Source organism: Gekko japonicus, unplaced genomic scaffold (genome assembly GCF_001447785.1).
Source record: "Gekko japonicus isolate JY-2015 unplaced genomic scaffold, Gekko_japonicus_V1.1 scaffold241, whole genome shotgun sequence".
Lineage (NCBI taxonomy): Eukaryota > Metazoa > Chordata > Lepidosauria > Squamata > Gekkonidae > Gekko > Gekko japonicus.
Genome location: NW_015160216.1, coordinates 637,685 through 649,895, shown reverse-complemented (window position 1 = coordinate 649,895; position 12,211 = coordinate 637,685). Strand labels below are relative to the sequence as shown.

General features: G+C 41.9%; 1 protein-coding gene across 1 annotated transcript in view; it reads left to right on the top strand.

The window, feature by feature from the left end:
* NIT2 (nitrilase family member 2) overlaps positions 1-11,173 on the top strand; it is a 17,477-nt gene extending 6,304 nt beyond the window's left edge. The window contains exons 3-10 of the mRNA XM_015410664.1: positions 2,523-2,643; positions 2,822-2,910; positions 4,492-4,585; positions 5,613-5,687; positions 7,109-7,187; positions 7,693-7,791; positions 8,291-8,327; positions 8,741-11,173. Coding sequence (XP_015266150.1) covers positions 2,523-2,643; positions 2,822-2,910; positions 4,492-4,585; positions 5,613-5,687; positions 7,109-7,187; positions 7,693-7,791; positions 8,291-8,327; positions 8,741-8,854 — 708 coding nt within the window. The 3' untranslated portion in view covers positions 8,855-11,173. The remainder of the gene's footprint in view (positions 1-2,522; positions 2,644-2,821; positions 2,911-4,491; positions 4,586-5,612; positions 5,688-7,108; positions 7,188-7,692; positions 7,792-8,290; positions 8,328-8,740) is intronic.
* Positions 11,174-12,211: the final 1,038 nt, after the last annotated feature.

Sequence of the window (12,211 nt, the reverse complement as noted above, 5' to 3'; positions counted from 1 at the left end):
TACTTTGAGTTAGGTCTTGAGTTACAATATTGCCCAACCCTCTAGGTTGCCACCCCTCACTGCATGCAACCAATAGGATTAATTTTGGGACGGACTAACAGGTAGGTGGGTCTACAGGTCGGCACAGTTGCCACACACCCAAAGAACCACCTATAAAAGATAAGGACCAGTCGCCTGGACCTTGCTAGCCGCCATCCCCCCAACACCCCGTCTGCTTTAAATCCCCTTTTGTCCAGCTTTCTATCCCCAAACCCTTGCCTCTACTGCCCATACAAGCTGGCTGGCTCTAGCTGTGTGTTAAACTTCCCTAGATTCTATTTCTCCCTGTAGACTTTGATAGGGTTCAATAACGACACCACACACAACAGCTTTCTTGAACTATGTCTGCTTTAAATCCCCTTTTGTCCAGCTTTCTATCCCCAAACCCTTGCCTCTACTGCCCATACAAGCTGGCTGGCTCTAGCTGTGTGTTAAACTTCCCTAGATTCTATTTCTCCCTGTAGACTTTGATAGGGTTCAATAACGACACCACACACAACAGATTTCTTGAAGCTACTGATCAGCTCTGTCTGTCTCTCTGTACCAAGCTCTGTTTGCTGACAGTCTCACAGCAGTGTTTTATTAGAAATCAAGCAGGCTCAGTGAAATTCGTTACAACAGAGCAAAAGACTTTGTAAAGTAAAAAGCACAGTGTATTTCACAGAATGTTCTTTTCTCATAGCTCAAGTTATCTGGTCTTAAATGTTGCAGATCTTGTGCTCTCTTAGAGTAATTTAACAGGCTCATGCAGACTCAGCAAACATTATGCATTTGCCAATCTCCCGGTGGGAACTGAACCTGTCCTGGGCATGCCTCGCGGGATTTGTTCAATTTCCACATCTCCCCATCCATTCTTCATTTGAACTGACAAGCTTCAGGACAGATAAGTATCTCCCATCATCACCCTATCTGCTAATGCAAAAGTGCTTAAGTTTAATACTGTATTTCTAAGGAACTTGATTGAGTGTGTGAGTGCATCTGTATTGTTTGTATGTGATTTATATATTCTTAAGTAAAAGACAATTATTTTGAACAACACCAGCCTCGACTCCTTCTACTGGTAACCCTTGGTGGGAGCTGGACCTTGGTATAGCTGGCAAGAACCCATCTAAATTTTGCCAATTGCTGTAGGTAAAGCAATTCGGCTAACAACAGAGACAGTGAAAAATTGCTTCTACTTCCTATAAAAGCAGATACATTGGGCTGGATCGTATGGATGTTCCATTCATGGAAGACAGAGGAGAGCAATCTTACCCAATTACCCTGACCCCTGTGAGGATCCTCATGTTCCTTGCCTTGATCTGCTTCTACCAATGGAACGTCCATAGGATCCAACCAGATGCTCCTCTTAAAAAACAAAATGCATTTCTCTGGCATCCTGCTTGCTGACAACAGATAGCTCGTTGACAAAATTAATGATCTGGTTTACCAAGCCTCTAAATGTTTCACTGCCCTGACCTGGACAGCCCAGGCTAGCCTGATCGTGTCAGGTTTCAGAAGCTAGGCAGGGTCAGCCCTGGTCAGTATTTAGATAGGAGACCACCGGGGAATACCAGCTTTGCTACGCAGAGGCAGGCAAACCACCTTAGAACCTCTCTTGCCTTGAAAACCCTGCGGGGTTGCCACAAGTCAGCTGCAACTTGATGGGGGGGGGGAATTACTTTTCCTAATTCTGTTTCTTGAAAGTGGAACTGTTTTCCTCAGGAGATGCCTCAGTGGGTGGGGTCTTGAAGTAAGCATTTCTTTTTTTCTAAAGGAAGTAGAAGCACATAAGTAGTAACACTGTTGGATTCACCATATTACTTCAGTTGCAGTCCACTCTTTTATCACGAGACTGCCTCACAGCCGCCTAGTCTATTAGGATAAAGACAAAAATTTCCACATCTGTAGATGGAACAAGAGGCTCCTTCTCTTGCCAAGTGGATACAACCTTCATAGTCTGGAATGTTGAGTCAATCTCAATCCAGGTCCTTTTAAGGGCTTCTCATTTTAGTCTTTTCCGCACCCCAGCTTTAATGTTCACTTTACTGTTACCTCTCTTGACCGAAATAATTTTGTTACGATGAAGGAGAATTTCTTTTCCGAGATTCACTTCTTTTAGATATAACCATTGATTTCTCTTATTCTCTTTTTTGTCTTTTTATGACAGGGATTTCTCTTTGAAGAAAAATCAGTGCACTCTTTTGTACCTTCAGCACTTGCAGTTTTATATTACACACCATAATAATACCAGCAAAGGAAGGTTTGGGAAACCACCGCCTTCCTCTGAGCATCTGCAGAATTAAATTCTGTACAACCTCCCTTTCTGTGCCTCCTCTCTTCGAATTTATCTTTGGTCAGAATGGAATTGATTAGAAACTGATTCCTAAAAGGAGGAAAAATTAATTGTTGGATTTCAGGGAGAAATTAGATAAAGAGGAGCTAGGAGAATTTCTCTTAACTCTTGACTGACACAAAGGTTTCTCTTTTGTTTCCAATTTTAGGAATGCTTCAATTCACCTTATGGCACACAATATTTTCCAGAGTATGCAGAGAAAATCCCTGGTGAGTCCACACAGAAGCTCTCTGAAATTGCAAAAGAATGCAACATATACCTGATTGGAGGTAAGCTGCTATGCTTTCTGGGTGATTTTTGGTTGATTGTGGTGTTAGATTTCAGACTGGAATAACCATAGAATTTATTTCTTGAAAGTATTTTTATTCTGCTCTCATAATCAAATGATTCTCAAGGCAGCCATTTGAATATCTGACTAACAGTAAGTGTTCTTTTCTTTGATGGAAGGTTCTATTCCCGAAGAGGATGCTGGGAAGTTGTACAATACATGTACTGTTTTTGGTCCTGATGGTGCTATGTTAGCAAAGCACAGAAAGGTAAACTTTTGATTTCTGTGGATTCCATTGCATTCCAGTTTCAGACATAGTTGAAGTTACCCAACTGACATAAACAGTACTATTCATTGAAATTTGCTTGCAGTCATCTAATACCCAAGAGAAGTATGGTGCCCACGTACTTATAGTATGTGACCGCACTGCTGTTGTATAGCTGTTGTTGTTGTTGTTGTTGTTGTTATTATTATTATTTAAACTTCTACCCCGCCCTCCCCACACGTGGGCTCAGGGCGGCTTACAAACAGGGCACCATGTGCCAATACGTAAAAAGAGAGTAAAAACAAACACAACAACAATATTAAAATATAAAGTGCTCAATGTTAGTTGTCTTCAGTACGAACAAGGTGGCGTATATTGTATTTTGTGTTTCCCCCAAGGAATAAAAGGATCGTTTTATTTAAGCTTTATTTAGTTCTGTGAAATATATTAGGGGGACATACAGTGACTTGCTCAAGGCCATCGGGTCTCATATCTGAGGCAGAGGTTTCCCAGATCCATTCCACATTTTAACCTGGGCTTGTCACATCTAAACCCAGCATACTAGCCACTGCAGCACATTGGAAAGGGGGCATGGCTCAGTGGTACAGCATCTGCTTGGCATGAAGAAGGTCCCAGGTTCGATCCCTGGCATCTCCAGTTTAAAGGATCACATAATAGGTCATATGAAAGACCTCATCCTAAGACCCTGAAGAGCTATCTGCCCATCAGTGGCAATACTGACCCTGATAGACCAGTGCTCTGTCTCAATACAAGGCAAATTCATGTGTCCATCGGAGCTCTCACCACACTTCCATAAGGCGATTGCAACAGTATAAATTTGGGCTAAATGTTTCTAGAGGAGAAATGGGTTGACCACTTGGGCCCTTGAAGGTCCACAGCAACCCTACAGAGCAAACTATAGCCCAATAAGTAAGAGCTCTAAAATGGTACTTCATTCAAAAGAATAAGGTATGGAATGCCAGCAATGGTTTATTTGTTTGTGGCTTGGAACCTTAACTTTTTGTCGGACCTCCTGGCCTTTTGTAACTGTATTCAGCCCCTGTGGCAGCTATTTTAGGAACTCCTGCTTTAAGTGGTCCTGAGCTTGTGTAGTGGTTAAGTGCACAGACTCTAATCTGGGAGAACCAGGTTTGATTCTCCACTCCTCCACTCGCAGCTGCTGGATGACCTTGGGCAAGCCATAGTTCTGTCAGAGCCATCCTTGAAAAAGCAGTTTCTATCAGAGCTCTCTCAGCCCCACCTACCTCACAGGGTGTCTGTTGTGGGGAGGGAAAGGGAAAGGAGTTTGAAAGCCACTCTGAGACTCATAGTGAAGGGCGAGGTATAAATCCAGTGTTTTCTTCTCTTCTTCATTTGTGTGCATAACTGAATGATATTGCTTTTAACTGTTTCAGTATTTAGCCCTAGGTAGTAAGATGTAAAATGTTCCCAAGGGTTGTTTACTTGACATAGGATTGTATGCAACGATATATGGCCATCTTTAACCTGTGAAGAGAATGCTCAGTTAGTAAAATTATACTGAATAATTTACTAGCAGTGACTTTTGATTTCTTTTGGAAACAGATTCATTTGTTTGACATTAATGTTCCTGGGAAAATCCGGTTCCAGGAGTCAGAAACTCTGAGTCCTGGCAATAGTTTCTCTGTGTTCGATACTCGTAAGTAAAAAGTTTGTTTCAGTGGTAACTAATCAACTTTTAGAAGTATTCTTGTTTGTGTTGTGGCAGTTTCTAAAGCAAGTTAGATACATGATCAGGAATAATATTTTCATATTAAAAAGTCAGCAGATAATCAGAAAGTGAGGTAAAGAGGGAAATACAACCAGTATTCCTGACCTGAGAAGGACTGCCAGTATCCTGCTGTGTATTGCCCGTGTTAAGGCAGGGTGGGGAGGGGGGGCTTTCATGCTTGTGGCTGTCAGGCTTCGGAACGCCCTGCCCAAGGAAACTCATTGTCCCCTAATTTCTGACTTTCCAGAGGTGCATAAAAAATGCTGTCCTCAAGAAAGTTTGGTGATAGTTGAACTGATTGGCAGATACGGTGGTATAATTATTTACTGCTATTTCCTTAATTGCTGACTGCTGGTTTTATTATTTTTCTAGTTTTGTAGTGGCTTTGTCGCTGTTTTTATGATCCATTGTAGCTGAGTTGCTGCTAGGGTAGATTTTTAGACCTTTGTTTTTTTTAAATTCAGTTTTTAAATATTTACCTGTAAGCACGATAGAAATTGTCTAAATATAAGTGTTGTTTCCATCTAGATGCTGTCTCTCCTGCTTTGTTCATGTTGCCCTTCTTTTGTGAATTGAAGTCAAAATTATAAATATGACCCCTGTTGTAGGTTACTGGATCTGGCTGTGCTGTTAGACTCTGATTTTTATTATTTTGTTTATAGCATGTTTGTGTGTGTATATGCCATTAAAGGTTTATTGATTGATTGATTGCATGTTCGTGTGGATCTTCTCTGTCATACTCTTCATGCAAAGAAGCATAAATTTAATTAAAAAAAAATCTTTATATATAGTGACTTGAAGTACTGTTGTTCTCTCATGCATATGCTTAAAATCGGGGCTTGTTACTTAACCGTAAGGTGCACGTCATACAACAGATTGTAACCCTGCAAGACGGAATGTTTCTGCTCAGGCTGACAGGGGCCTGATTTGTTTGTTTTTGTTTGCTCTGAGGCAGCATACTGCAAGATTGGACTTGGGATCTGCTATGACATCCGCTTTGCTGAGCTTGCTCAGATCTACGCACAGAAGGGTGAGTAATTGTGTCTGCTTTCTTGTACTCCTGGAATACCTGCATAATTGACAACCTGGCCGATCCATATAGAACTCTGTTAGAAGTGTCCACACTGAGAGTCCTAAAGCTGTACTCATGATAAAGATATAAGGCACACGTGCAGCATCAGAACTGACATTTTGGAGTCCTCTGGTCAAAAAAAAGCAGAAGTTTCGTATGGTTAATCAAAGGTTTAGCTTACATTACTCGCCAGATCTTTTCCAAGACCCCCATTTTGTTTCAGAGCCAACTGACATCCTCTTAAAGGTTACATCATCTCTGTAGGGCATGGGAGAGTTCCTTCTCATCTTCAGGCCTTTCACTTCACCTGCCTTAATGAGGCTAATGTCTCTTCTCTATCTCTGCCTTCTTTAATCTGTAGCCTGTGTGTGTCCATGTTTTTTTTCCAATTTACTCAGGTAAACAGGAAAATCTGGGTGATTTATGGCACAGCATTTGTGGTCCATGACAGGTCTCTTTATTTACCTGAGTTTCATCAGAGTCATTACTAGCAAAGGCAGCTGCCCAGATCAATCATTGGATGAAAATATTTACAAAATACACTGTCCAATAAAACTGGAAAGTTTGGCCAAAGCAAGTAAAGCATCTCAAATGATGATTTTCCAGTTATGTAATTGGATCATCCTCCCACTGCTGTTGCCTTTGCCCTTTTTTTACTATGCATGTATGTAACAGTAACAATACAATCATATGAATTAAGTGGTGCCTCTCATTGGGGCTCGTTGTGTTAATGTAGTAGTGTGCTTATTTATAAATTATTCCTCTCAGGCTGCGTGGAAAAGGGACACAGGATGAGAAAAATAATGCTGTAGATAAAATGTGGGCTGTGACTCATTGGGAGAGCCTCTGCTTTGCGTGCAGGAAGTCCAGACCCTGGCATCTCCAGTTAAAATGGCCAAGGCAGCAGGTGATGTGAAAGACCGCCACCTAAGACCCTGGAGAGCCACTGTCAGTCTGAGCAGGCAGTACTGACCTTGATGGACCAAGGGCCTGATTCAGTATAAGGCAGCTTCATGTGTGAGCAGACATTGTGTTTTATCACCTTAAGTATTTATAAAGGTTTAGGTATTTATGCTGTATGCTGGTCAGTTAGGTAACTGCCGTAAATTGACCAGAACCACCGTATGAACCTGGGGCATAGGGGAAGCAAGTCCAGTCCCTTACCAGTTAAGCTTGAGATATGTGGCCGTGTCCGCCTCCTGCTTGGGAGTGCTCAAAGTCAAGACATCTCCTGAATCAAAAGCCTTTGTGTGTGAACAGTCTGCTTTCCAACACTCATCTTCAAGTGAAGTGACAAGAAATGCCGTCTTCCTTTCCCCATGGTAACTCCTTTCTCCTCTGAGGTTCCTGACACAATTTTGCCTTCATTTTGTACCAAGGTTGCCAGCTCTTGGTGTATCCTGGGGCTTTCAATTTGACCACAGGCCCTGCCCACTGGGAGCTGCTGCAGAGAGGACGGTAAGACATAGCAAAGGGTCTCACCTCTCCACCCCTCCTCATCCCAAAGCTTTAGGTAACTTCATTGCATTGCTCTGAGTGTCTATGCAGAAATGCTAAATGTAAACTATTCTTTTTTAAATTAAACCTCATTTGCTCTTTATATTATGCATCAGTAGCTGCCATCTAGTATACCAGGAAGTAAAGCTTAATAGCTAATTCAGCCCCACCTGAACTACAGCTTTCAAACTGGGTTGTAACATTTCCTCAGAGTTCCTAAGGATAAATCTCAGCATTAAGGACTGATCCTGCTGAGTGAGCCCAGTCTGGAATTCTGGGCTTCACTGATAACCACTTGTTCCTAGTTTAGGTTTCCCGAAGTATAGAGACACGGGGGTGATTCTTACATGTGCAAACTGTACTATGGAAAGTGCATAGCAAGGCAGCTCCATGGCAAATGCTTTCCCCAGCCGTATATAACCCTTATGCAGTGATCTCTTGTTGTTGTTTTTTTAAAAAAATGCAGAGCTGTTGATAACCAGGTCTATGTGGCTGCTGTATCTCCTGCTAGGGATGAGAAGGCGTCTTATGTAGCCTGGGGACATAGCACTGTAGTAAATCCATGGTAAGTGACAAAATGGACGGTAATTAAAGTCTCTCATGCTATTATTATTGCCTTGGCACATCAGAAATACTAGATAAAGGTCAAAAGGATAACATACCCAGTAAAAATCTGAAACATTTTAACCCCAAAATATAAAAGTTCCTGCAACCATTGTTCAGTCCTAGTCAATAAAAGCCAAGAATTTCTTGTCCACACTTTCAAAAGAAATATTTAAGTACTGACTTTATGGATATCTATGAGGAGATATCATAGGTGCCTTTCCCCCATGTCTTTATGTGATAACTGTCAAAAGGGTACTCTTACTGTGAAGTTTTTGTCTAAAATATATAACTTTTGAACTCAGAGGAAGGTAGTGTGGCATAATTGACTGAACAGAACAGGGCTGATAGAAGAAACCTCAAGGGCTTTTTTCCCCTTAGAGCTGTTGCCCCTCATTTGTCAGCAGGATCACTAGAGTGACCTTTTAAAGATCAGGTCTCATCTCAGTAATCTGAGACAGTCAAGAGATGGTTGCTACTGCCCAAACAAACCATGCAGTGGATGGAGGAAAAGGGGATTTATAGAGATCAGTGATAATTTTGATTCAAGCATCTGTTCATAGGAGTGGAAAGGCCAAGGTTTGGAACCAAGAGGAGTTCCTTTAACCACCTTTCAGCTTTCAGAAAGCATCTTTGGAAGGAATGTTTTTTGCTCTTTCAAGAGCTGAAATTTCTCATCGTCTGCCATGCCCTAATTGAATAGCGTTGGTCATACCACTGTTTCTCAACCTCTGTTCCTTGTGTGTAAAATGCCAATAAATGACCATCCTCGTGAAGTTATTGTGTGAGTACACACAGGGATAGACTGAGGAAATTTAGAGACAGGTGAGTCTGCAAGAGTGTTTTTGATCTTCTCAAGGATTAAAGTTTGATTTAGATCCTCATGATGAAGAGAGTTACTACTAATGTAGGTCTTCTTCATTACTTTTGCAGACCTAAAGAAGCTTGCAGAAGTTCGTCAACAAATCCCCATTTTGTCCCAGAAGCGTTCTGACCTTTACACTGTTCAAGCAAAGACCGCATGATGCACGTAGTGACTTGGATCCGTACACATCTTGCCTTTTCCTGTATCCGTCTTCAGTGAAATACATTTTTTAAAATGATGTAACCATGATAGAAGAAACAATTAAACCCAATCTATAAACGTCTTTATTTCTGCTTAACTGCCTAGAGCCAAGAGTAGTCATCCCGTAGCAGGCACACCAAATGGCAGCCTCCTTGTCCCACAGGGGTGTGGTTGATCTGCATCAGCCCAAAATGCAACTCAGTCTGGACCTGAGTAACCAGAGCTCCTTCTGGCCCCATCCCAGTGAATGCCAACAGCCCCACACCAACCACTCATGACGAATGGGCAGGTGCACGGCATGGCTGCTCAGTGCACTGGCTTCAAGGCAGGTGTCAGGGCTTACTGCACACACATTTGTGCCACCACCTGAATAGTTGAAGCTGCTGCTTTCCCTGCCCACATCAGGTAGAGCTGCTTCCATGACTGTTAGGGACAGGAGCTGCCTGGAACAGTGAGATAGTGGAGGCCTATTTGGACCTAGACATGTGCCCGGTCATGTGTTGCACCTTATTGCCACTTCTCCAGCAGAGCTTTTCATACTTGAAAGGGAGGACAGTAGGGAAGGAGGAGAGAAGAGACCCAAGGCCAGGCTCAGGTTGTGGCTAGGAGGCAGAGTGGCATGCTAGAAGCCAACAGAATCCTGAGCAGGCACCCATCCTGTAGAGAAGGAGATGTTTAAAATTAGAGTTTGGACTGTGGTAGCTCTGAGAGTGAAAGTTTAAGTGTAAACTCTCCCACTGACTAAAGGGTACCTCCATATTCAGAGGTGGGAAACCTCTGAATCCCAGTGTCAGGACTGGAGGTAACATCAGGGGAAGACCATGACCGCTATGCCCTGCCTGTTGGCTTTCCAGGGCAACTGGTTGGCCACTGTAAAAATGTTCTTAAGGTATCCTCCGGCTCACAAGGACTTGGCTTATAAAACATCTTTTAGGACCAGACATTATGCATTATTTTCATCCATTGCAATCACATTCATGTGTGCACTATAAGAAAAATCATTGATGCTGACATTTTTAAAGCAGCAATATTTTAGTCCTTTATTCCCATGCCAAAAAAAGTCTGTAGACCTCATTTGGAGTGCATCTGACCCTAGCCCCCTTCACTCCCCATTTTGATTGCTGCCAGCGCAGGGACTCACACAAGCACATTTTGATAAGATAGAGGATGTTACTTTACATATTGCTGCACTGCAGCATACGGTCTATTTTTAATACATTTTACTCTTGTGTTGCTAACCAGAAATATTTTCTTGTTGTTGCAGTATGACTTGACAGATAAGTGCCTGGACTCATGGCTTCACTTCCACCAATTTGTGCTGTGAACTATGGTCCTTTGCAGGGTCTTGTACAAGTCTAAAGGGAGTAGGCCAGAAAAAATTACAAATTCACATGCTCTTATCACCCATAAGGTCATCTGTTTGCAGTTTTATACTGACCAAATAAACCTTTTCTCCAAACAATAGAATGGTCATCATTTTAAACAAAGAATGTTTTCCACCTACAGCCACAGCTCTATATTGTACAGGTTAGAGGAAATATGTAAGAGAAATGTCACCGATATAGCTGGGAATATAGGGGAACAGTTGTTGAACTTAACAAAATTTTTTTACAGAAGATGTTTCTAAGAGGCTTGCCTGACCTCTCAGCTAAACATGCCTCAAAGGGAGTTTAGAGACCCAGCGCAGAATAGCTTTGAAAGGGACAAGAAACAAAAACGTGACACAGCTATATGGCCTTGTGTAGATTAGAAGCTGCCTTACTCATATCCATAGCCATTGTTTGTTGAGGCCCAGCTGCAGAGAGTGTTTGAGAATGGCAGGAATGTCCACCTTCACTGAAATGAGGATACTGTTCAAAGGTAGATGTACTGGTTGAGGGCCAAAAGATATTCATATATATGAGAAACTTGTAATCACCTTTTTAAAATGGTCTTTGTTAAGATGAAAAGTAGCAAAGGTAAACTAACTGTTTCTACATATTTTAAGATGACATTTCAGGTATGGTGTTTGAAGTTATGAGTTGGCCAAGAACGTGTCCCCTCATCAAGTGAGACAGTTAGCTGTTACTAGGAGATGCTTTACAAATCCTATAAATATAGAAAGTTGAATTGAGAACTTCTTCTCAGAAGGGGCTCTTTGCTTGTGACCTGCTTATCTTTGGAGTAAGAAACGCTTATGGACTCAGGTTTTTGTTCTCCTTTAACTATCTTTGTAACAATGATGGATGATATATTTCTCTGTTGAATTCAATAATTATGTTTTAATAAAAGTGTAACATGGAAGCAGAGATTCTCTAATAGTATTATTTGTATACTATACTGGTAACGAACCTAAAATGTTACTGAGGTATGCCTCCAGCCAGGAGTTAAATGATCTGATACAGCAAAACTAACTAGATGCCTAGGGCTCGTGTGCCTGTGTCTGAATCGGGCCTGACCTGAGTTATCCAGAACCAAAGGCTCCAGTGCTATACAAGCTCCTTTATTTGAAACTCCCAGAGCTGTTCCTCTAGGTATTCTCCTTGTCCATCAAGTTGATGGGAACTTATTATTCACTCACCATGCTTTTGAAAGTGTACAACTATCATGTGCTTTTTGTGGGGCTGTCCTTACAAAAAATTAATCCCCAAGCTGTGTCTGGCACAGAACGTAGGGGAGGGGCCATGGCTCAGTGGTAGAGCATCTCCTTGGCATGCGGAAGGTCCGAAGTCCTATCCCCGGCATCACCAGTTAAAGGAACTAGCAGTAGATGATGTGAAAGACCTCTGCCTGAGACCCTGGAGAGCTGCTGCCAGTCTAAGTAGACAGTACTGAACTTTATGGACCGACGGTCTGATTGAGTATAAGGCAGCTTCCTGTATTCAATGCAGTGGAGACCAAGGTCACATAACACCATTCTACACAAGCTGTACTGCCTACCAGTTAACTTCTGGTTTTGCTAGTCAACTGTTGGCTAATCTCTTAAAACCACAAATGGCCTAAATCTGAGGGATGCACATCTTGTCCATTGAACTACTGAGAGAGACCTGCTCTGGATCCCCACATTAAAGAATATTGACTGTGGGGGATAGGAGCAGGATCCTGGGACTCTGGAGGCCTTTTCCATGTGAGATTTGCAGGTGTTGGCCACTAGGTTTTAGAAAAGAAGTGAAAGCCTTTGGAGGGAAAAAATCTTCAATAAATATCTGCATTAACAAAAAAGATATTTGAACTAAGAATAAATTTAATAGCCCTGCATTTTCATCGGATATTTGATAATTATATATTAGATTAATACCTGAAAAGTGTTTTGAACTTGTTAAGAAGGGCTATACTT